Genomic DNA, 23,523 nt, shown 5'->3' with positions numbered 1-23,523 from the left:
TGGGGATTATGGAAGCCCTGAGAAAAAAAATGGTGATCTGAAGTCTGGTCTAAATTGTTTCCTCTCCTGTGTTTATGATTTAAGACCAGGTGAAATAAAAAAATACATTCCTACGTTACATAACTTAGTCCTATTTAGACTGGGGTAGTGGTGCACCTCAGCCCCTTGGGGCTGAAGTAAGTATTACAACAACAAACACTTTGAAAAAGTGTGACAGTTTGTTTTTACAAACGTTTTTTCACTTGATTTCATAGATGAAAATTCTTTTGGAAAGTTTAATCATTAAAAATAGATAAGACTTAGAAAACGGATCACCAGATTTTTTCTTGCTTGTCTCTCAGGGCTTCCGCAGATATCAATAGAGACCCAAGAACAAGTTTTTGCCTGAGAAGGTTAAACCGACCGTGTGTCATCAGGGCAAGAAGATTCATACCTTTTTGCAGTTAGACTTTTTTTTTATCATTAAACTTAACTATGTTAACTGTGACATTGAACTGAAACACGGTGATGGCTTAGATCCCCTGTACAGTTGCTGCTGCTGTACCAACCTATGGCAGGCTACCGACTATATGAATAGTCCTACATTTCCCAGATTGCAGTGCATCACCGCGGACCCCGCCCTTTCCTCTCCCTAACTTTGGTCTGGACGACTTTCTGTTTTGCAGTGATTTGATTGCTTGGTCTCAGCTATGTGATTTGACTCGGACACACCTCGCCCTGCACCACCACCGACTGTCCTTTTCATCTTCGTCCTCGCCGACAGGCAGCCTCTTTTGGCGGTGTTACCGGCGCTCACCGGGGGTGGAAGATGTCCACTGGCTTCTTCGGGCCAGAGCCAGTTTAGGAAGATCTTTTCCCACGGAGACTTATCAGGAAAACACCGACGTTTTTTGTCCTGTTTAGGCCGTTGTAATTAATTAAGAAGCAGCTGTCATATTTGGCTTCTTCTTCTTTCTTTTTTTTTACACCGAGCTTTATGGCTGTGAAACGGCGTCCGGGGCTGTTGGTGCAAAGTAAGAGGCTATGAGTGCGGTGCCAGGCCAAGGCGAGGGCGGACAGGAGATGTGTTCTGGCTAGCAGCGCTAACCTCATCTGGACCTCAGCTAGGTCGACAAACACAGATTACTTAGCACATTATTCAGTCGTCAACTTATGAGTTCGTATCCTTTGTTTGTTTTTAACACACTCCTCAGTTTGCAGTCAGTGACACGTACGGTTTTAACCAGAAACCACAGCAAACACAAGATGCTGAAAAAGCAGTAAGTTTGTTAGCTAACTGTTAAAATCAACATTTAAGTTATCTGGCTGCCGAGGCACGTCGTTCAGCTAGCTAGCTGTGCATCATAACAACAAAAGCCAAATGCCTAGCCCTTATTCATTGACACAAGAGACTGTAGGGACTGTTGTCTGTCCAGCACTAACACACTAATGTTGATATGTTTAAACTGACCACAGGTAGTGACTCGTTTAGCACAGCCTAGCAGGTGGATGGACAAGCATGACTACTAACTAACTAAAGAAAAAGGTGTGATAGCAGGACTGATTTGAGTCAACTAAGACGTTCATTTTGAGTGTTTGGCACCGGTCTAACCCTGTAAGTCACAACAAGAACTCGACCCATTGACCATGGAGGGAAATGTACAACAACAGAAAACGACTCCTTTAGCCCGGGAGCTGATGAGGATATTTAATAGCTACAACAAGCACTCCATACAGCTGAAGAAGAACCTGAAGGAAACTAATGCATTCTTCCGGGAAATAAGGCAAAATTACAGCAATGCTTGTGCATCAACCATGAGCTCGGATTTGGCTTCTCTGGAGGCAGGTAGGTCTGAGCACATGCAGCAGCAACATCTGCACTTAAATACCACAGTGTTGAAGACATCCTAAATGAGTGCCAACAAGTCAAATCATATCCACTTGCTATGTAATACTTATGTATCCTGTAGTGGAACTGCAAAGTGATTTCTCCACCAACACATTGACTGAGAAAAATGCATTAATTAGGGTTAGGGAAAACTAAAGAGATTAAGCTCCCTTTCAGAAGCATGAGCAGTCTAAGTGCACCAAATATGCTGAGATTTCTGCACTCACTAGCTGGCTAAGAGCAGGGGATATCAGGCTCTCATTCTTGTCTTTTGCATTGATTGTGCCTTGTGTGTGTGTTTGGACTGCTTAGGATGAATTTTTGACAAAAGTAGCTTTGAGTCCAACTTTAAAATGGACATACCTCCTCTATTTGATATTGTTGTATCACATTTCTCCATTACAAAGATCGCTGATCAAGAATGTTTAGAAAGTGTTTTTCACTGCTCCACATATCCCAACATTACATGAGCACTGATACCATATGATTCAAATGCTTATTTCTGTGAAACATTGATTAAACGTACAGCAGTGATGGTATGCTGATAAATTGTAATGCGTCACATCTACAGGAGTGGCTTACTCGATCAGAGCTGGTGTCCTGCGCACAGAGAAGGTCAAATTAATTTTCCTCAATGTTGAATGAACAATGTTAAGCTGAAGATTAGTCATAATCAACAGAAAAAATGGGACCATAATGCTGCCTTTCATGGGCAAAGCCAAACACATGTCTTCACCTGCTAACTAGATTCATCTTGCAAATGTCTTGGTTACACTTACTTATCTGGGCAAAAATGCAGATCACATGATGCAGTAGGATCATACAATAGAGTCTGATCTGTAGTTTTTGTAGAGATTATTCACAGGTCTGCACTGACTGCCTGTAGTCTATCCATAGCACACAGGTCATGCAGTCAAACGCTCAGCACTGGTCCGTCTGAAACAATTGACTTTAATGCATCATGATAGGTCAAGAGGTGAATACAAGTAGTGGAACGCTGCAGTCGGAGTAGAACCACATGCATGTTTGTTGAAAGAAATACACTAGTATATGAATATACAGTTGGCCATTACTGCTCTCTCCTCTCTTTGTTATATAACTCTTTAAGTCTGTGACTCAGCTTCATTGAGGATTATCTCTGATACCACCCACAATAAGTCAAAATTGGTTCTTCTCTGTATGTTCCACATTTTAGGAATAGACCAGGAAATAACAGCCCAAGGAATAATATTGAGATAGCGGTTAATAGCTCTATTATGGAACAGTGGGCTATTGTATATTCTGAGAATGACATTCACATACAAAGGATCTGTCACTCAGTACTTTATCTCTGCTCACAGTGCTGACCAAGGGTTCCTAAAAATGTTCACCTATCCCAGGAGTGAACAGCCTTGCTTAGGTTTACTGGTTCAATTTTAGATACCCCAAGTTTTGCTTTGCGTCAACAATCTAACCTCATATACTTGCTTTTGTTCTGTCTGCCCCCCCAGGCCAGCTAAGCTGCATCTCTTTCCCGAGCCATGAGGAAGAGTTCCTACGCAGCACAGTGGGTGCTACCCCGTACATCCTGGTACTGGGCCAGGACTGTGCTGCCCGCTACCAGCTGCTCAACTGCCTTCTGGGGGAGAGGTTGCTGCCACTGGGCCCAGAGGCCGGCGAGGCTTGTGAAGGAGTCCAGGGCACTGTCTGTAAGAGGAGGAAGCTGTGTTTCACCCATGGGAGACAGACACGGCTCAGTTTGGCTCTGCCCGGCCAGTATGAGCTGGTGCACCAGTTGGCGGCTAACTGTGGCAGATGGGATACAGTGCCAAGGGAGGACCTGGAGATCCATGAGGAATGCGAGGACCCGGCACACAGGCTGGCAGAACTGGAGATCACCCTGCATCACCCACTGCTACAGGTAGGCCTTAGATACAGTGTGAACCTTCTGCATCCACTCTCTCAATACCATGTGCCATCATGGTTTAAATATGGAGTTGACATGCAACCACTATGTTGTACTTATCCTCATTGCCACTGCTTTGTTTCCTCTTCATGAACTTTGACACTTTAACTCGGAGTGTCCTACAAAGTTGCTCACTGTGTTATTTTTGGAAGAAGATGTAGAATGAAGTTGAGATGTGACAGAGGCTTGGATGAAAAACGGGTGTTGTGGGGTTTTTTTTGGCAGAAAGCTTTGAAAAACATAAGAACAATTAGGTAGTCAAGATCAAATGTTGGTGTCAGCACATATGTATTTGGTTATTAAAATCAAAAATGGAGTATTGGCACGCTTGCTATCACTTTCTGAAATAAGCTTCTACTATTAAAAAAAAAAAAAAACCTCATGTGTTCAGTCAAGCAACATTGTAAATTGTTTTTAGATGTTTTGATATGCACAAAACCATTTTTGTATTCGAGCAATTACAGTATTTAATCCACAATTAGGGGAATGTTTGCACATTTGTGTACTTGGAGAGGGAACAACAGGTGAAGCTGAAGTCTGTACATGGTCCTCCATTTTGTTTGAACATGTCTGTGTTAAAACAGGCTACTTGATATTACAGCCATCTCTAAGAAAATTCAATAGTAGTTTTTGCAGTTTTATGTGGAAAAACAAACAAAAACATCTGACTCGGCATGTGCAAGTCATGTTGTGATGTTCTGAACAACAAAATGAAACGGTCCTTGAATTATGACGCTGATTTCAATCATATGGCCCAGCCCTAATTGTGTGTTTATATTTTGTATGGTTGTATTTCCTCCTGTAGCCCGTGATTTGATTTTTTTTTTTTTTTTTCATGATCTCTGGTTTGAACTAGCCTTTGCATTCACCCATGGCTTACCCCACAAACAGATTACTGAGCAGAGCTGATTATTTTCTGTGTTGGTCAGTGTTTTACTTTACCTGATTTGTGCTACTGTTCAGGCGTACATTCGTTTCCAGTCACTTTTCTCCTTTTCATGTTTTAAGGACCTCTTAAAAACAGACTCACAGGTTACTTTTGATGTCACATGGAAAAAGGAAGAATTGTTGGACACAGTGGTCCAGTCATGCCGATCTTCAGCCAGTGCAACCTGAAAATCTCAATATCTTGTGGGAGTGAATTGATTTAACATGGTGTAAGGATTGTAGTCATTCCTTATAATGTGTCACACGTGGAAATTAGTCTCTAATCCTTTAGGCCAAGGCCCTTTAGCGAGCGTCACACAGCTCCAGAAACTAGGCCTAACTCTATCTCAGCACAGCCCACCCGCCCAGCCCCCTTACGTAATGCCACTGGTCTGGTGTGATTCACATGACTTGGTCATGTACAAAAAATCCCAAACCATTTGCTGTGATGAAGTTGCCATGGTTACATCTGATTTCTGGGACACTGGTTCATGTTGACACAAAAAACATTTTCGGTTTTTAGTCTTTTAATTTGGAATTATGGTTGTGCTAATAGGAAAGGACCTATTCATAACTTTTTTACTAGTGTTTACTCTTAGTATGCACATAAGCATGTATTACATTTTATTTGTAATATGTGTGTGAGATGAAAGCACACCAATCAAACGTCAAATTTTGCATTACTCCTTTTAAAGTAGACTAAATATGGGTATAGTTTTAAGATCCACTGGAGTCTTATCTTATAAAATAAAAGTATAATAGATCAAACATCTAAACGGGAAAGTAGTCGGTATCAGTAGTGGAAGTAAAGTTATTTTCACACATTTTTATGTGTGACCGAAAGTCATGAACTTGTAGTATCTTAACTGGGTCAAAAGGACCTTATACATTTTAGATAATAGGTCTTGGCTTTAATGGTCAATTAAGTTTAATCTATAGTTTGAGTTATAACTTGTTAATCATTTTAGTAGTTGTGAATCTATGCATTTTCATCAGCCAAGCAGTAAACACAATTTTGTCACAAACTAAAGCTGCCATTCTTTCTACTGATGAATAAGGGATTAATATGTTGAGGTCGGAGTAAATGAAGGCACAGAATCTCTCTGCTCACTGTGGTATTCACACACTTGTGCCATAATCACAGCAGCCTGCTTTAGAGGCCAGCAGATGAGAGCCAACTTGCTAATTAGCTTCTCTTCATCTTAACCACACAGAAACCACGAGGACATTAAAGGGGCTAACCTATCGCCACGTTTCTAAAATACTTGTCAGGTACATATTCTGTTATGTTCATTGCCAGTGCTCCACGAACTCACATAAGACAGTCTGCTTGTTCGCAAAGAGCCGTGATATTAGCAGCCACCCTAAAAATATGCTAATAGAAGAAAATTCTAATTTCTATGACGGTCATTTGTCTTGTCCGTGTTACTTTGTAGAACTGGGTCAGACGGTGGCAGTAATGATAGTTCAGACTTTTTAAAGACATGTAAAACAAAATAGTAACTTCAAAATAGCCCACAGACATCCTGTTCAAGGGTTGTTATTGAAAACAAGCTGCATTAAGGCAATTCAAACATTGTATTGATTTTGATTGGGTGTGAACAAATGTTTGCAGGCTATCCTTGTTCCAAAGAGACTGCTCAGATGGGCTCCGTTCTTGTTTCTTGGAGACAGGACTGACTGTCTCCTTTGTGTAGCTGTTGGTCATTTCTGCCTCTTTTCTCTGGCTGTCTTTTCCCCCCATCATGGTCTCTGTCTCTCAAGCTTTCTGCGAGTCTATTTTTGTTAATGTCATTATTTATCAAGGGTTATGCAAAGCCTTTTACTTCTGTCATTTTTCTGCCCTGTTACAGAAATTCCCAAGACCACCACAAATATTTATGTGTCATTATGTGTTCAGAAATAGAAGGAGCATGTGATATGTGTGGATGTGTTTTTTCTTCCTCTGCTGTGGAATCCCTTTAATCGTCTTCTTGGGTTGAAACCTGTGCTCTGATTGCCTGAACTCTTTATATAACAGGTATATAATTTTGCTGTTAAGATGTGGTCTTCTGCATTTTATGTCAGGACATTAAATCTAAATTGCATAAAACATTTGATGTGTAGAAAAGTAAACCTTTTGATTTTTTTTTATAGATTTCTACGAAAAGATAATTGATTATAACAACTGATTTTTTTGGATTTACTCTTAGGACAAGCTGTGACCACAACACTGACATGTTATCTCCTTTTATGTGTATGGTGAACTTGTTAACAAACAGTTGTCTATTTACACTTCCAGGCAGCAGACACAGAGACACATTATCATTTGGAGTTGTGTTTCTGGCCAATATTCACACTTTCTAGCCCAGATTTTAGTCTCAAACAACTTCTGGGGAAATGTAAATACTAAATGCTCCGCTATGTTCACCAGCTAGTAACTAACTTCTTCTTCTTCCATTTTTTGGCACTGAGCAGGTAGTGTACTGTAGGTTTATCTCTCTCTTAACTTTTCTACTGAAACAGCCATCCTTGGCAGCCCAAAACGATATTCATGAGAGTAGTGAAAGTAAAGTTGTGAGCATGAAAACCTAAATAAAAATGAGCTGAAATATGCTCTTAAACTCCATAGACTTGAGGGGAACATTAGAGCCAGATGATAATTCACCATAAGACAACTTTCAAATTACACATACTCATTTTATACATTGTTATTATACAGCGCATTCAGAAAGTCTTCACATCCCTTCATCCCTTTTTTCACATTTTGTTATGTTGCTCTAATGTTGTTATGATGCTTAGTTTTTGCCCTGATATGACATTGTATGTCAGCTGTGAGACCTTATATAGACAGGTGTGTGCCTTTGCAAACCATGTCCAATCAATTAAATTGACCAAAAGTGCACTCATCAAGGTGAAACATCTCAAAGATGATCAAGAGGACCGGGACACACCTGAGCTAAATCTTATGTTTCTGTTTTTACCTTGTCATTATAAGGTATTGAGTTAAGATTGAGGGAAAAATGAATTGTTTTTATTTTAGCATAAAGCTGCAAAATAACAAAATGTGAAAAAACTGTTGTTTGAGCACCTTCTGAACGCACTGTGAAAATAAGTATTATCGGTTTTAATTTCCATTCAACTCCATTATTTTTGGTTCAGTGGCAGAAATCTCAAATCCAGTGGTATCCTCCTTGTTGTGTGCATGACTAGATTTAAGTAGGAGTAAATGTGAAACTGTTTTTGTTGAACTGTCCCTCTTTCCCTTGTCTATATGTAAACCAGTTTACTTAAGATGAATATTGTTGTGGTTTCCTTCTGTATCATCCTCAGGAAGCAAAGGTCATGGTGGTGCCTTGTCAGAGCGTCCAGCCCATAGGAGAGGCCCTGGAAGACTGCACTCACAACGTGATCCCCATCATACTGTATGCCATCAACCAGGACTCCCTAAGCACAGAGCAGGTGGCTGAGCTCTGGAAGGTCAAAGAGCTGCTGCCCTTTCCCATCTGTTTTGTTCGTATCCCTAACACCATGCCAGCAGCCTCCCCTGAACCCGGCCGCCGCATGGAGAAGGAAAAAGAGAGGGAGAAGAGTTCCCTCCATAAGCAACTGCTGTCCCTCGGTTTCCTCAGTAGCCCGACAGGAAACTGCTCCTGTGGCGCCCCTACACAGGGGCCCACCCCAGGTGCCAAGCCCCAGAGCATGCTGGGTGAGACCTTTGAAAGACTGCATCGGTTGCTGGTGCCTTTTACTCGTCAAGTGCTTCAGAACCAGCAGGTGGAGGCTGCCAACCTGCTTAATGGGCTACATTGTCGCTGTCTAGATCTTTTCATCAACCAGGTTAGAGGATAATGCCTCATAGCGCTGTTCATCTGAATGACTTTGATTGTTTTACCGCTTCTTACTCATGTGGCAGTTGTTGCTGACCCATATGCCCCCAAAAAGTCACCAACAGTCCTTTCCGCTTCACTTCCCTGCAGGCCTTTGACATGCAGAGGGACCTGCAGATAACGCCCCGCAGGCTGGAGTACACCCGTGAGAAAGAGGGTGAGCTGTTCACCTCCCTTATGGCCATCGCTAACCGCAAACAGGAAGAGATGAAGGAGATGATTGTGGAGACGCTCAGCAGCATGAAAGAGCAGTTGCTAGAGGACGCTGCCAACCTGGAGTTTACAGGTTAGTGAGTAAACAACCTGCATGAATGCCACAAGGCAGACAAGCTTTGAAATTCATTTTCAGATATTTTATGATAAAACAGTTGGTGTATGTAAAATAAAATGAATGAATTTGCTCATAGATTTTAACTTGTTTTCATAAAGGCATGAATTATTACATGTTAACAGACCAGAGCCATTATTTGATCATAACAGACTTAACAATCCTGATAAGAGCTTTAAGAAGATCAGCAGAGTGATGATAAAGAAATCTGATCAGGCTAGTTTATATCAAAACAGTAGTTCTGATGTCATTAAATCAAGTCCAGGCCAATATTAACATAAAAGCAGCAAAAACAAAAGTACTGTAAAACTCATGTTTTATAGTGTGAAGAACAAACAGTGGTTTGACCAAGTATCACTGCTGATCTGTTAAACACATAATTCTTATTATGTGCATTGGGACCTCTCTGTCTGGCTGTCTGGGTTCTTCCACTTTCAGTTCGTCTTATTTGTGATGATGTGGTATATACAAGCTAATAAATTACTAATTAATTTGCAAGCTTGTGATACGAGTTGATTTTGTAGGGACACCACCAGTAGTTAGTTTATCACGTGCTGTGGTATTAATGTGTGGTGTGTGGTCAGCAAAGATGATTTATGATTTTCTGTGGCGTTGTGTCTCCTGCTGTCAGCAAATGGATCAAGTTACATGTTGTTAAGAGGCCACAGTGTTTATGATTGCAAATTAATTTATGATTGTGGGTTTTGAGTCAGTCCAGAAGTGGAGACTGACTTTACTGTGAAAAAGTTTATTTCCTCTCCAGACAAAAGTCACACTTTGAAGATCTTATTAACATTTTATACCTTTTTTTTCCCCTAAAAAACTGTTAGCATGGCATGCGCTTTGATACTTATTGTGTTAAATTTGGCCCCTATTTTCTATAATTATAGCAGTTCCACAGATCATATTTCCTGCTCTTGAGATATACTAAATTATGAGCTAAGAACCTTCTGCAAAAAGGACGTGTTGTATATAAAATTGGAAGCATATTCCCCAGTTACATATTTTAAATTTAGATTCTTGGAAGCTGGAAATTTGATTCAGTGGTTTCACATTTGATTACTCAACAAAGACCACACATGGGCCTTATTTATTTTGCTCTCACAAGTTAATAAGAAAGGATTCCTTCTTTATTATGTGTCTATTAAAGAAGATGGTTGACTCGTGGTACCCACACTGCAGCTTATTCCAATAATTTTCATTGTATCGTTTTCTCTTACATTTATGATAGACTAGATGAGGAGCTGATTTGCCTTTATCTGCCACAGTTACTCAAAGCCTGTTTCTTTCAGCTGTAAACGCTAGTTGGACCTGCAGAGACATGGCCGAGCCAGCTGCATTTCACAGTTTGACTCTGTCTTACTCAACCTTTTAAAAAAAAAAAAAAAAAAAAAAAAAAAAAAAAAAAAAAAAAGCCTCTCATTGGCTATTGGTTATTGGTTCTTCTTCTTCTTCTTCTTTTTCTTTTTCTTCTTCTTCTTCTTCTTCTTCTTCTTCTTCTTCTTCCTTCTTCCTTCTTCCTTCTTCTTCTTCTTCCTTCTTCTTCTTCTTCTTCCTTCTTCTTCTTCTTCTTCTTCTTCTTCGTTTCATCTTTGTCTTTGTCTTCTTCCGGTCTCTCCTCCTGCTCATGCTCCAAGAAGCAGGTTAACTGAGTTATTTGAATAAACTTATCTAGAATCACAGTGGGTTCAAACAATTGGGTTTTTTCCTTCTCTGGCACAGTTCAAACAAAGTGTGGACATAATTCTTGCAGTGTGAGACCAGCTCTGACATAAAGAAATAAAAGGTGCCCTGTGGATTTCCACTGAAAGTAAAAAGTTTCTTTTTACATTCAGTGTTTTCAGTGTTACTCACCAAAATATCTGTGTGTATGTCTGACGTTACGAAACGTGTTAAATGTATTTCCTTCTACATAAAATATGTACAATTTATTTTGTTGGAGCATCATTGTGTTTCTCTGCACTTTTCTGCCACCTTTACAACATAGGAATAGTGTGAAACCATTGGCAGGAATGTGCATCGTGTCACAAAACAAAGCTCATTAGGAATACTGGTTGTCAGAAACTCCTTATATATAACCAGTATAGTATCACAACCTGTCCACCAAACACCCTCTATCCTTTAGACCCTCAATTCACATAATGAAACCATAATGTAGTATGTGTATATTATACTTGCATGGTAGGATTTGCATTATTTGGTGTAGGTGTTTGGGATTCACACATTTCATTGAGACACATTGAATTCAAACAAAACTGTTAAATTTAACAGTTAAATATGTTTTAGCACTTTTCATTTCATTCTTTAATTGATGACCAATTTAGTATACTACTATACTAAATTGCTATATATTTTTTTCCAAAATAAGAATAGTGCTTAGTTGCTGTCTGTGTTCCCTGTGGCAGGCAAATAAATGTGTAACACAGCAGCAATTGCTACTGTCTCTCTGTGTTCTGATAATATATAATGATTTACATGTGTGAGAGGTGCTTGTTATATAAATTATACCAATGATCTTTGGCTTGATGCCTAGTCATACAAACTAAACACAACCCCACCCAGGGGACAGGACACAGCGGTTGAGGACACAACCCTCCAGAGACACTTTATGTACTCGCAGGAAGTGATCTTCATGTTCTGTCTATGAACAAACATTTGCTAAGTTTATTATAATCTATAATACTTTCCTGTGTTCAGTGATGCAGTCATGCATGATAGATACAAATACTCCGGTTGTGAAATGGCGCTTTGTTCTCATGTGTCAGCACATTTTGTTCAACATCGAGTGACTGCCTCATACCAACATCTGTCATATTAATTCAACAGGGTTTCTGTGTGCTAATCGGCAACATTCACCACATATTAACACGACAAACTATTTTCTTTCAATTGCAGACATCATTGTAACAACTAATGGAGAGCCTGTTTCATCGAAGGAGATCAAATCTTGCATCCACCAGATCCAGGAGCTGATTGTGATCCGTTTGAATCAGGCTGTGGCAAATAAGCTGATCAGCTCTGTGGACTATCTTAGGGAGAGCTTCGTAGGAACTCTGGAGCGATGCCTCAACAGTCTGGAGAAGTCGAACATCGAATCTTCTGTCCACAATATCACTTCCAATCACCTAAAACAGGTGGGCAGTAGTTTGTGAAAAACAGAAACCTTATGTAGTGTGCAGGTCAAGAAATGTAGAGTGTGCAGATGCTTTAATGTGAGAAGTATGATAACCGTATTTATTAATCGCAATTATAAGATTTGCATTTTATAATAATGATATGAATAGTAATAGGAAGGAAAAGCTGTAGACAGGAGACAGACTTGACTAATTTCAGTAATCCAGCTCCAGATGTTTAGAGAAAAATTTGTGGCTAGAATCTGAGTCAGTAACTGATAAAAGTGTTGAACATTTCAGATGACTCACCAGCTTTGTTCTCTCTCTACTATTCCTTTAACCATTTAAACCAAAGTGTTAACTAATGGAACTATTGAAGAAAAGCAACCGAAAACAAAGGAGATACATAGAGTATAGACTCTGACTTTTTAGCAGAAGAAATAATCAGAAATCAAAAATGATTTTCCAAGCAAGACAAGTGACGTTTTAGCCTCTGTTGTCTCCACTTAGCTTCAGTGTCAGAGGCCTCTAGGTGGATAAACAACATTTTCTGGTATCTTGACTTTTCTTTTCTCATCTGTCACAGTTATTAAATGCTGCCTATCATGTGGAGGTCACCTTTCACTCAGGATCTTCTGTCACACGACTCGTCTGGGAGCAAATCAAACAGGTCAGTGTCTCAAAGGTTCAGCCATAGGAGTTTTAAGATGCATGCCAAATGGTGACTTCTGAAGGGATGCTTATCATTTAACTCTGTGTCCTGCTCCTAGATTATCCACAGGATAACATTTGTGAACCCTCCGGCCATCACTCCAGAGTGGAAGAGGAAAGTGGCCCAGGACGCCATAGAAAGTCTCAGTGCTGCCAAACTGGCCCGAAGCATCTGCTCCCAGTTTAGAACCCGGCTCAACAGCTCCCATGAGGCCTTTGCAGCATCTCTGCGCCAGGTTGACTTCCTCTCTCTTCTTCGTCTGTTTTGCCTTGCCTTTAGTTCTCGCTGATGGTGTCTATCTTAAAAAAATTCCACTGCTATGAAAGTGGATGTGAGAACAGCCTCAGAGTCTATATGATTCAGTGAGGATTAGAGCTTAGAAATAACAACAATTTTCAATTTTTAATTAATTATTTCAGTTGTTTAATCAAACAAAAATCATTTTAAATTGAATATATTTGGGTTTTGGTCTTTGGTCTCTTTTTTGACATTTTTGAGTTCAGCACAGAGTATTTAGAAACGTAAGAAACTACCAGATTATACTTTCCCTCCTAAACTGCTGACAATGAAATTTAGCTGGCTACACCTGTACTTTGAGTGGACCTGCAACAGACAGTGAGAGATACTGTAGGTGGAAACGATGGGTGAAAGATGGCTTTCAGAATGGTGACCACAAAGAGAGGGTGTATGGTGCGTGTGTTCATAGGGAGATGGAGGATAGACTGGGTGACACTCATACTATACAGATATAAGGAGAAGACGGGGTGACTTCCCACCAGGTGACAGTGTAAGATGCCTAATTTGCGTAAAGCATTGGCTGATTAACATTAGCATTAGCTGTATTAGCATAGCTGTGTGTTCTCATACACATCTCTCAGCCAGATACTGGTTTTCCACTGCAGGGTTCCAACTCAACTCAACTTTACTTGACTCCACTCGCTTTTGGTATCAGGTACCTCTTTTTCCACTGCAGATAGTACCCCCTCAATGCAGCATTGTTACTATAGCGACAACGTTTCCATATTAAAAATATAGTGAAATAACTAACGGAAATGTCAGTGACTGACTGTACACATGAGCGGAGTTCAGTCGGCAAACGTCAGATTTATCGATAATGAAAAAAATTAATCACTGGTTACAGTTTAAGCAATGGACAAGCAAAAAAAAAAAAAAATCACTGAAAAGCAATCACATGAAGAACATCTGACACTGCGTTGATAAAAAATGTACAGTAAAAAGACTTTGACCAATTTGCAATAAAAATGGCGGGCCTGTTCAGAACATGCCGCCTTGCACAATGCTGGTGCATTAGTGACGATTCTCTCCGACCGCAGTGTTTCTACGTCAACTTTTGCTGTCGCCTCAGCTCGATTGGAACCTCAGTGGCGGTGTTACCAGAAAAAGTACCACGTATCAGGTATTATCCACAACTTTTGCCCGATGGAAAACCAAAAAAGGCGAGTGGAGTTGAGCTGGTACCACGCAGTGGAAAAGGGCTAAAAGAGTATGGAGGAGCTGTAGAGAAGCTCGTAAATTTACTGCCTGGTTACTGATTTGAATAAGTATGTTACTGATTCCCTGCTGATTCACCTGCATGTTTTGAAAGCTTTCACTCCTTTTCTATCAGTGGCTGGTGGGATCACTGAGGGCTGGTAACTGACCAATAAGAGCACTGGTAATTTCTCTTATCTTTTTATCAAAACACTTACAATGCCTGACAGTACCATGATATCTTCAATTACATCTCTACAGGCAGCTTCTGTTGGCTCTCACTGAGCTCGTGGTTCAGTTCAGTTCAGTCCTCTTCACTTGTATTGCCTCTCCCCCTTTTTAATCCAAATGTGCAAATAGTTGAGACTCTCGCCATGAAGTCCCTAACAAATCAGTTTCAGTTAAATTGCTCTGATGATAATCATCACATGACGGACGGTGTGGATCACATCACTGACGACATTTTCATACTCAATAATTCTTAAATTTTAATGCAGTTACAAAAAAATACAGATTAATTGTGGAAGTCTTATAGATGGGGTGATTTTGACTGATGGTTTTTAAGTTTGGGGCTTTTGATGGGCAGAAATGTCCTAATTTTATTTTGGTATTTATCTGTGAGTGTTTGGATGCAGTGCAAACAAGTCTGACAACATGACCCTAATAACATAACGTTGTCCTGTCACGTTCTTGGTGGAAATACTAGATTAACAAGTAGAGCGTCTGCGAATGATAGAGATGAAAATTCTGGCCTGTAGTCTGTCAGTATGCAGTATGATATGGAGAGGGTGTTATGAATGTGAATACAAATGTAACGTGTCAGTGTAAAGTTTGGATTATTATCAGAGGAATATAAAGGCTTCCTGGTCACACAGGAATATTAAAGCAGGATCCTTTTTCTGTCCTGGAAATGATACAGTACAATACTACGATCACACCATGATCCCCCAAAGTGCAACAATGTGATGTTAATAGTCTAATAGTGTGTGTTGAGTGGAGTATTTGTGGGCTGGTGACCACAAACCAGTTTGGGTCAAGTTTCCAGGCCCTCATTTTGTTTTGTTAAGTCTGCTACTTCACGTCAGAGACTCTGGGGTCAGCCCTGACTCCTGACTCGTCACAGCCCACTGCATGGTGCAAACTGTGTTATGTCTGGGGGTTTTTTGCTGTATTTTTTCAGCAACACAGCGTTAGATCAAACATGAGTCCATAATAAGTTAGGACATAATTCAATCCATAACAGACTAAAAAGATGAATAAAAGAGGAGAATGAGGATCAGATGTGTTCTTCACATGATTGCTTTTTCAGTGTTAAGTGTTTTTTTTTTTTTTTTGATTGGCCATAGCTAAAACTGTAACTAGTGTTAAAGTTTTTTTTTTTAATAATTTATTAATCTGACGATTAATTTTCCTCAATAAATCAATTAAGTGTTTGGTTTGTGTCACATCATAAAACATTTAGAAGTGTCCATCAGTGTCTGAGAGCCTGAAGTGTTGTCATCACATCTAATGTTTTTCCACCCAACAGGACAAAACCCAAAGATAGTCAGTTTACTAAGATATGTGAGACAAAGAAAAACATCACATTGGAAAAACTAAAACCATCAAATGTTTTGCTCTCTTACTGAAAAATCATTGGAATTCTTAATCAGTTATCAAAATAGTTTCCGATTAAATTCTCTGACGACTAGCTAATCAATTAGAAGAGTAATTGTTGCTGCTAACGTCATAGCACAGAAGATTTTCTAATGTATTTTATCACAAACAGGAATTATCTCTTGCAAACTAATTATAAGATCATATGGTGGAAGGTGTATACATTTCATCCATTACTCTTCATTGAATACTGTAATATGCAAAGTTGCCTAACAATGAAAATATGATCACATATGATGTACTATATCAAACAAAGAATTAAATAAACGTGATGAGAGTAAAACACTCCTGAAAGCTATTAAATCGCAGATATGAAGCCATCAGTATAGAAGGGATTCAGCACAGAACACAGTGTTTACATGTTAATCATTAAATAAAGTACAGTCAAACCAGCATACTTGGTGGCTCAGTCTGAAGCACAGTGTTGCGACGACTTGTGAGTGATCTCTACAGTTTGTCTGTTCTCATGTCGTCATTAAAGTTCCAGCTGTGCACAAGTCAAACAGGAGTGACTGGAACTCAACCTTGTGTAGGGAGTGTATGAAAACAGCTGCAAAGACAGGCATCCATTTTCTGACGCCCTCTGGTTTAAAAAAAAAAAAAAAAAAAAAAAAAAAAAAAAAAGTCTATCAAGGAGCAACTATGTGTTGACCCAGAACATTAAACAGTCTTGACAAATGACAACATCTCCACAGAAGTCAAAGCAGCTGGCCTCTGGTCTAAATGATGTAGTTTAAAGAAGAGAAGACAGAGTTAGATTTAACGGGATCTGATTCAAAAACAATTGGAGCCATTTATACAAAAGAGAAGGATTTTGTAAATCATTCATATTTCCCTGTATTTTGTTTGCTAAGGATAAGCAGCTCTGTAGTTTCACTGTAGAATCCTTAATGGGGACCAATAATGGCTGCTCTCAGCTCTGGCTTTTGATTGGCTGAAAGGTATAAGACACTGCCTGTACTTGTTAGTTATTTTAGTTTAAGCTATGGAGTCTGGAGGAAACAATAGACAATGTTTCATCAAAATGCCAAACATATAATTCATGCTTGCTTGTCATAGTGTTTTGTTGCCTTTTTTCCTTTTTGTATTATGACGAAAACAGTATGAACAATGTAAGGGTCACAAGTCCAAATAAAATAACTTAACAAATGAGCAGCAGTTGTTCACAGCAATTAATGCTAACCGCCAGATGTCATGTGTTGATGCTTGTAGCTGGAGGAAGGGCACACAGGGCGTCTGGAGCGCACTGAGGACCTGTGGCTGCGTGTGAGGAAGGACCACGCCCCTCGGCTGGCCCGCCTTTCATTGGAGAGCCGCTCCCTCAGGGATGTGCTGCTGCATGGTGAGTCACCACCAAATCCTTCCATTGTCAACACACACAGACAAAACTACACTCGCAGGCTGTTCACATGTTGCTACAAAAATGTACTTTTTAAAAATGTCTTTAATTTGCATCTTTTTGTGACTCCGGTACCATTAAATTTCTCATCCACACCTAAAAAATCCTCTGCATTGAATGAAAATGTGCGTCCGATATGTGTATCTGAAAGTTACAACTACTCCTTCTCCCTCATTGAAAAATAATAAATATGTGAAATATATAATTAAATATAAAAATATGATATTGTTTATTTCAAAATTGTCTCCTACTTCACTGTAAAGTTTTAAACTTGGGTTTAAGGTGAGGGAGATTTTAAGTACATGTCAATTAGAGAGAAATTGAGACAGACTCACAGTATTAAATCATCATACTAATTTACAAGGCAAATGTGCAAACTTGAACTTAGAAATACAGCCTTTTTTTTAAACTCTGCAATCATGTTCACACATTTTTTTCAACTTTGAGGTAAAAAGTGAATACATTTTCCTCTGACAGGCAAGCCAAAGCTTGGGCGAGAGCTGGGTCGGGGCCAGTACGGAGTTGTATACTTGTGTGACAGTTGGGGAGGACACTACCCATGTGCCTTAAAGTCTGTGGTGCCGCCTGACGATAAACACTGGAACGACCTGGCTTTAGAGTTTCACTACACAAGGTGAGTTAGTAACAGCGAGTGTAAGAAAAACACACACACACACACACACACACGTAACAACAGCTGCTTTGGTTTGATCTCAGCAGAAATCCTGTTTGTCTCAGTCATTTTAATTCTTTACAACAAACAGCTGCATTTTATCAACTCTCAGGTGAGCATGGGAAATTTCAAATGGCTCGAGCAGGTTGAGAATAAGCTGCATTTATCACTTTTTATTGGACATGACAGTTGTCTTGTTCTTAAGGTAAAACTCCACCCAGTTTATATAAAATAGTTTTGACTGTTGAGGCCTTGAGGCTGTTCTGTGCATAGGTCAACATGTTGTTGGAAGTGACAGTGACTCATCAATGATTGTCTGCTCTAACTTTCATAACTCTCTAAAGCTGAGCTGTGGCTATGTTGATGTGGACAAACAAGACTGACATTCATATTCTGTGGCTTCAAGATAACAAAAAGTGATTATTTTAAGATCACATAACTAAAATATTTTGTTTTCCTCCCTTCTCTCTCTGGGTGTGTGTTACTTCAGGTCCCTGCCCAAGCATGAGCGGCTTGTCGACCTGCACGGCTCTGTGATTGATCACACCTACGCAGGTGGCTCGAGCATCGCCGTGCTGCTCATCATGGAGCGGCTCCACAGAGACCTCTACACCGGCTTGAAGGTGACTTGATAATCCAGTGAACAGAATTTTTTTTTTTTTTTGTTTTGTTTTGTTTTATTGATAAAGTATTACCATCTTCCATCTCTCACTCTGCCTCCCTTCATTTTCTCTTTCCCCTCTGTCCCGGTTCATCTGTGCCAGGCTGGTTTATCACTGAGGGAGAGACTTCAGATTGCACTGGATGTGGTGGAGGGCATTCGCTTCCTGCACAGTCAGGGTCTCCTGCACAGAGACATAAAGCTAAAAAATGTTCTGGTAAGTTCAGACCAATCACCAGTTCAGTACAGTTACAGAGTCTGTGACTGGAGGTTTTCTATGTGTAAAAACTGTAATACAACACTTCATATGATTGATTTGTAGGGATGCACCAAACATGCTTTAAATCGTCAAAATGTTTATCTTTGTCAGCCTTATTTTTATTTGCCTGTTTTTGTGAATTTACATCAACTATCAAATAAACATATAAATGTGGTCTATTGTATAAAATTCAATGAATGAATCAAAAAATAAAATGTCATGTAAACCACAGTGTTTTCTTTGTGTTTAAGGCTGGAGCCACCACATTTATTTCTTCCATCTGATTTGCAGCTTTTTTCTTTTCTACCTGATCCAATGAGCTTTCCACTCTTTCTTTTCTTCTAGTTGGACAAACAAAATAGAGCAAAGATCACTGACCTCGGCTTCTGTAAACCAGAGGCCATGATGTCTGGTAGCATTGTAGGAACTCCCATCCACATGGCTCCAGAGCTGTTTACAGGTATGATTACCGAGCAGTCACAATGTTGATAATTACATCATGAAGGAACTCCTGACCTACAACTTCAAACAGTTTAATTGGTCAGAGCTGTCTGAAAAAAACGAGCACCTTTAGCTGAACAAGGTTTATGTCACATTCTTCCTTTATTTGCTTAAAAGGATGAATGTTGCACAACCTTTAGGAATCTCTCATTATATGTTATGTAAAAGTTAAACCTAATTGTGCAGCAGTTTATCAGTGTTTTTAAGGTTTCCTCTTGTCCTGACAGGAAAGTATGATAACTCCGTCGATGTCTATGCCTTTGGGATCCTTTTCTGGTACCTCTGCACTGGCTCAGTAAAACTCCCAGAAGCCTTTGAGAAATGCTCCAGCAAGGACCAGCTTTGGAACAATGTTAAAAAAGGTAAACAACACTAAGGTCATATTCACACCTGTAGTTTGGTCCAGACCATGAAAAAACAACATACTGTACATTGTTTCCTTTGGTTCTGGTCTGGTTCATGTTCACATAGGCCAACAAACCGAAAACTGTAAACACATTACACAAATTCATCCTGCATCATTAGTGTTAAATGGAACCAAAGTGATTGGAGGCGGTTTCGGTCCAGTTGTTCAGTCCACACCTGAGTTTGATCGACAGCTTTCACACCAGCCCAAAAGAAATAAAGAAATAAATTAACCGAACGAATGACACAGCTTTGGTGTCTAATCACCCTCACAGTTGTTTGTGTTTGTATGTGTTTGTCTACCAGAGACTGACTTGTGTCCATGTTGTCTCCAGGTGCCAGACCAGAGCGGCTGTCCGGTTTCGACGAGGAGTGCTGGCAGCTGATGGAGGCCTGCTGGAACGGAGACCCCTCCCAGAGGCCCCTGCTTGGTATTGTGGAGCCCAGCCTGCAAAGCATCATGGTCCGACTCTGCAACTGCGGCTCCGAACAGAAAAGCAGCAGCCTCGAGGACTCAAACTGAAAACACTCCAGACAAACTAACACGTGTGATAGGGATTGTGATCAGAGAAGTATTTTTGTTGTATTTATGAAGAGCTGAAAAGAGAACTTCTGAAGAACAGGCGACCGATAAAAAAGTGTCCTCCTTGTTCACAGTTGTTGAATTTACATTATTTATGAGGAGTTGATACAGACCAGAAGTTTGCAAATATGTGTGTTTTATTGTTTGTCCTGTGTGTATTTGTATACAAACTCTACAATACGCTTTTGTCGTAGCTGCAATGCTAATCGCTACTTGGTCATAGAATTGTAACTAGATGCAAACTGTTTTAAAAAGTAGTCCATTCCCAGTATTATGAAAAAATATAAATATATAAAAGATTGATTTTTAGATTGTATTTAAACTGAACATTTCTGCATCTATACAATACATTTTTTTTAATAAAATGATCTGTTACAACAAATGACATTAGCTATCGTTGGGTTATTTCTGCATTTGTCTGAGGTAAGAAAGTTTTAACAATGCTGTGTCGATCTGTGACACCTTAAGATGAAGCGGTGTCTTCTCACAGCTCTTCTTCACTGGATGTACATGCCAACTGGTCTAACCCACATGGAGGTAGATTTGTTTTAATATTGATGTGTAGTGTTGATATTTCTTTGTTAAGAAATGACATATTGCAATTTTATTGTTTGTTAATATGTAGGCTAAGCTAATGTTAACTACTAAACCGGCACCTGTTCCCATGGCAACATTAAAACATTCATGTTGCAGACTATGGGAATGAAAGCAGGGTGCTGGATTTTTTTACACTGTGATGATGATTAAGATTGTAAATAGACCACATTTCATACCTATCCAACCTGTAAAGAGATAACTGGTGTCATTTCTTTACCATTGAATTTATGGTATTCATTCAGTCCAGTTGTGAGACAAACATTGAGACAAATCTACCTCTATATAAATACCATTCATAGTTTTTACACAGTGACAGTTCAAGTTTCATGAACATTTCCGGACCTTTGCAGATTTTTACATTAGTTTATATGTGGCAGAATGTTCACAGAGTGGACAGAAGCTGTTCAACTCCTCTGAAAGATTTCTGTTGAACTTGTCCTCACAGCCACAAAGTTTCCAATAACACTAAATACTGCATATTACAGTGGATTTTTGAGTCATTTATGCTTTAGTAAAACAAGCAGCTGCCACTGCCCCAGCCAGTCAAGCAAGTGACAAGGAAGTGATGTCCTAACTGATGACCTGCCTAGATGAGAGGACTGACGGATTGCAATTTTCATTTTCATTTTGACCCTAAAAGAGCGTAGTGACATGTAAATGTAAATGCAATGGACTATGGGCACTGTTTGCTTGTTGTATTTGAATATTATCACTGTCAATATACATAAAAAGCATGTTGTTTTAATAAAGTTGCATTTTACTATGAATATTTCATATATGTTATAAACATATCTTCATATATACAGAGGATGAATATATGTCATAATAATGTATCCTCTTGTAGATAAGACATATAATAAAAGTCATATATCATGTCATAGTACAATAAGGCATAAAATGTCGTAAAACGTCATAGTATAGTAAGGCATAAAAATAGCAAAATACGTCATAGTATAGTAAGGCATAAAATGTCATAAAAACAGCATAGTATAGTAAGGCATAAAATGTCATAAAACGTAATAGTATAGTACGGCATAAATACATAATTTTATACTGAGGCATAAAATGTCATAAAACGTCATAGTATAGTAAGGCATAAAAATGTCATAAAACATCATAGTATAGTAAGGCATAAAAAAGTCAAAATATGTCATAGTATAGTAAGGCATAAAAACGTCAAAATACGTCATAGTATAGTAAGGCATAAAATGTCATAAAACGTCATAGTATAGTAAGGCATAAAAACACGTAAAATCACGCTCATAGGTGTATAGTAAGGGGCATAAAACCGTCAAACCATACGTCATATTGTATATGTAAGGCATAAAAAGTCAAAATGACGGTCTTTAGTATAGGTAAGCGCACTTAAAAAAGTCAAAATACGTCAATAGTATCCAAAAGTCAAAATAAACCGTCATAGTAATGAAGGCAATAAAACGTCTATAAACGTAATGTATCGTAAGGCATAAATAGTAATACATATAATTAAGCAGTGAACTCAAAAGTATATAGTAAGGCATAAAAACTTCAAAATACGTATAGTAATAGTAAGGCATAAAACGCTCAAAATATGTATAGTATGTAAGGCATTAAAAAAGTAAATACGTCAATAGTTAGTAAGGCAAGAAACGTCAAAATACGTCATAGTATATGTAAGTTGCAATTAAAAAGTCAAAATACGTCACGTATAGTAAGCATAAACGTCATAAGTATAGTAAGAGCAATAAATGTCATAGAAACGTCATTATTGTAATAACGTCCAATAGTTAGTAATGAGCATAAAACGTCAAAATATGTCATAGTATAGTAGGGCATAAAAGCATAGTCAAAAGTAAGCGTAAAACGTCAAATATGTCATAGTATGGTAAGGCATTAAAAAAAGTCAAATACGTCATAGTATAGTAAGGCAATAAAACGTGCATGAATTAAGTAAAGGATAAAAAATGCATAAGGCATATATAGTAATAAAAACGTGCAAAATACGTCATTAGTATAGTAAGGCATAAAATGTCAAAATATGTCATAGTATTAGTAAGAGCATAAAAACGTCAAAAACTACTCATAGTAGGTAGTAAGGCATGAACGTAAAAAACATGTCATGTATAGTAAGGTCGTAAATAACAAAACGTTCTAAATAAACAAAAATAATTAACAAAGTGGCCGTCCCAGTATTAAAAAAATGGGTCATATAAACGTCATAGTATAGTAGGCTTATTAAAATATGTACATAACGTAATAGTAGTAGGTAGGCATTAAAGATACTAATTACACTGGAGGCATATATTAGTAAGAGTTCAAATAGTAGCAAAAATTATAAATACGTTCATAGTATTAGTAAGGCATAAAAAGTCGATAAGTGTCAGTATAGTAAGGCATAAAATACGTCATAAATCGTCAATAGGAGTATAGTAAGGCATACGTCAAAATGTGCATAAAACGTATAGTATGACAGCATAAGAATGTCAAATGAATGTCATAAAGGTATTAATTAAAAAGTATAGTACATGTGCAGTAACTAGTCATAAAAGTCATAGTTA

At 38.7% G+C, this 23,523-nt stretch overlaps 1 protein-coding gene across 1 annotated transcript; it reads left to right on the top strand.

The window, feature by feature from the left end:
• Window positions 1-612: 612 nt before the first annotated feature.
• Window positions 613-21,662, top strand: dstyk (dual serine/threonine and tyrosine protein kinase). Its single transcript, XM_022745692.1, has 14 exons — window positions 613-1,825; window positions 3,358-3,767; window positions 8,052-8,558; window positions 8,699-8,894; window positions 11,832-12,070; window positions 12,636-12,719; window positions 12,820-12,996; window positions 17,121-17,250; window positions 17,785-17,941; window positions 18,471-18,603; window positions 18,745-18,858; window positions 19,246-19,360; window positions 19,629-19,763; window positions 20,142-21,662. The coding sequence occupies exons 1-14, from the start codon at window positions 1,627-1,629 to the stop codon at window positions 20,327-20,329; spliced, it is 2,784 nt and encodes a 927-aa protein (XP_022601413.1). The 5' UTR covers window positions 613-1,626; the 3' UTR covers window positions 20,330-21,662.
• Window positions 21,663-23,523: the final 1,861 nt, after the last annotated feature.

The sequence above is a fragment of the Seriola dumerili genome, unplaced genomic scaffold (genome assembly GCF_002260705.1).
Source record: "Seriola dumerili isolate Sdu_G_001 unplaced genomic scaffold, Sdu_1.0 BDQW01000089.1, whole genome shotgun sequence".
NCBI classification, from domain to species: Eukaryota; Metazoa; Chordata; class Actinopteri; order Carangiformes; family Carangidae; genus Seriola; species Seriola dumerili.
Note: the sequence above shows the minus strand (reverse complement) of the source record. Positions and strands in the feature narration are given on the sequence as shown.

Coding starts and splice junctions, on each gene's coding strand:
- dstyk (XM_022745692.1), top strand. CDS start 1,627: ATGGAGGGAAATGTACAACAACAGAAAACGACTCCTTTAGCCCGGGAG. Junction 8,895..11,831: donor TGCCAACCTGGAGTTTACAG/GTTAGTGAGTAA, acceptor TTTCAATTGCAG/ACATCATTGTAACAACTAAT. Junction 19,361..19,628: donor GGCTCCAGAGCTGTTTACAG/GTATGATTACCG, acceptor TTGTCCTGACAG/GAAAGTATGATAACTCCGTC.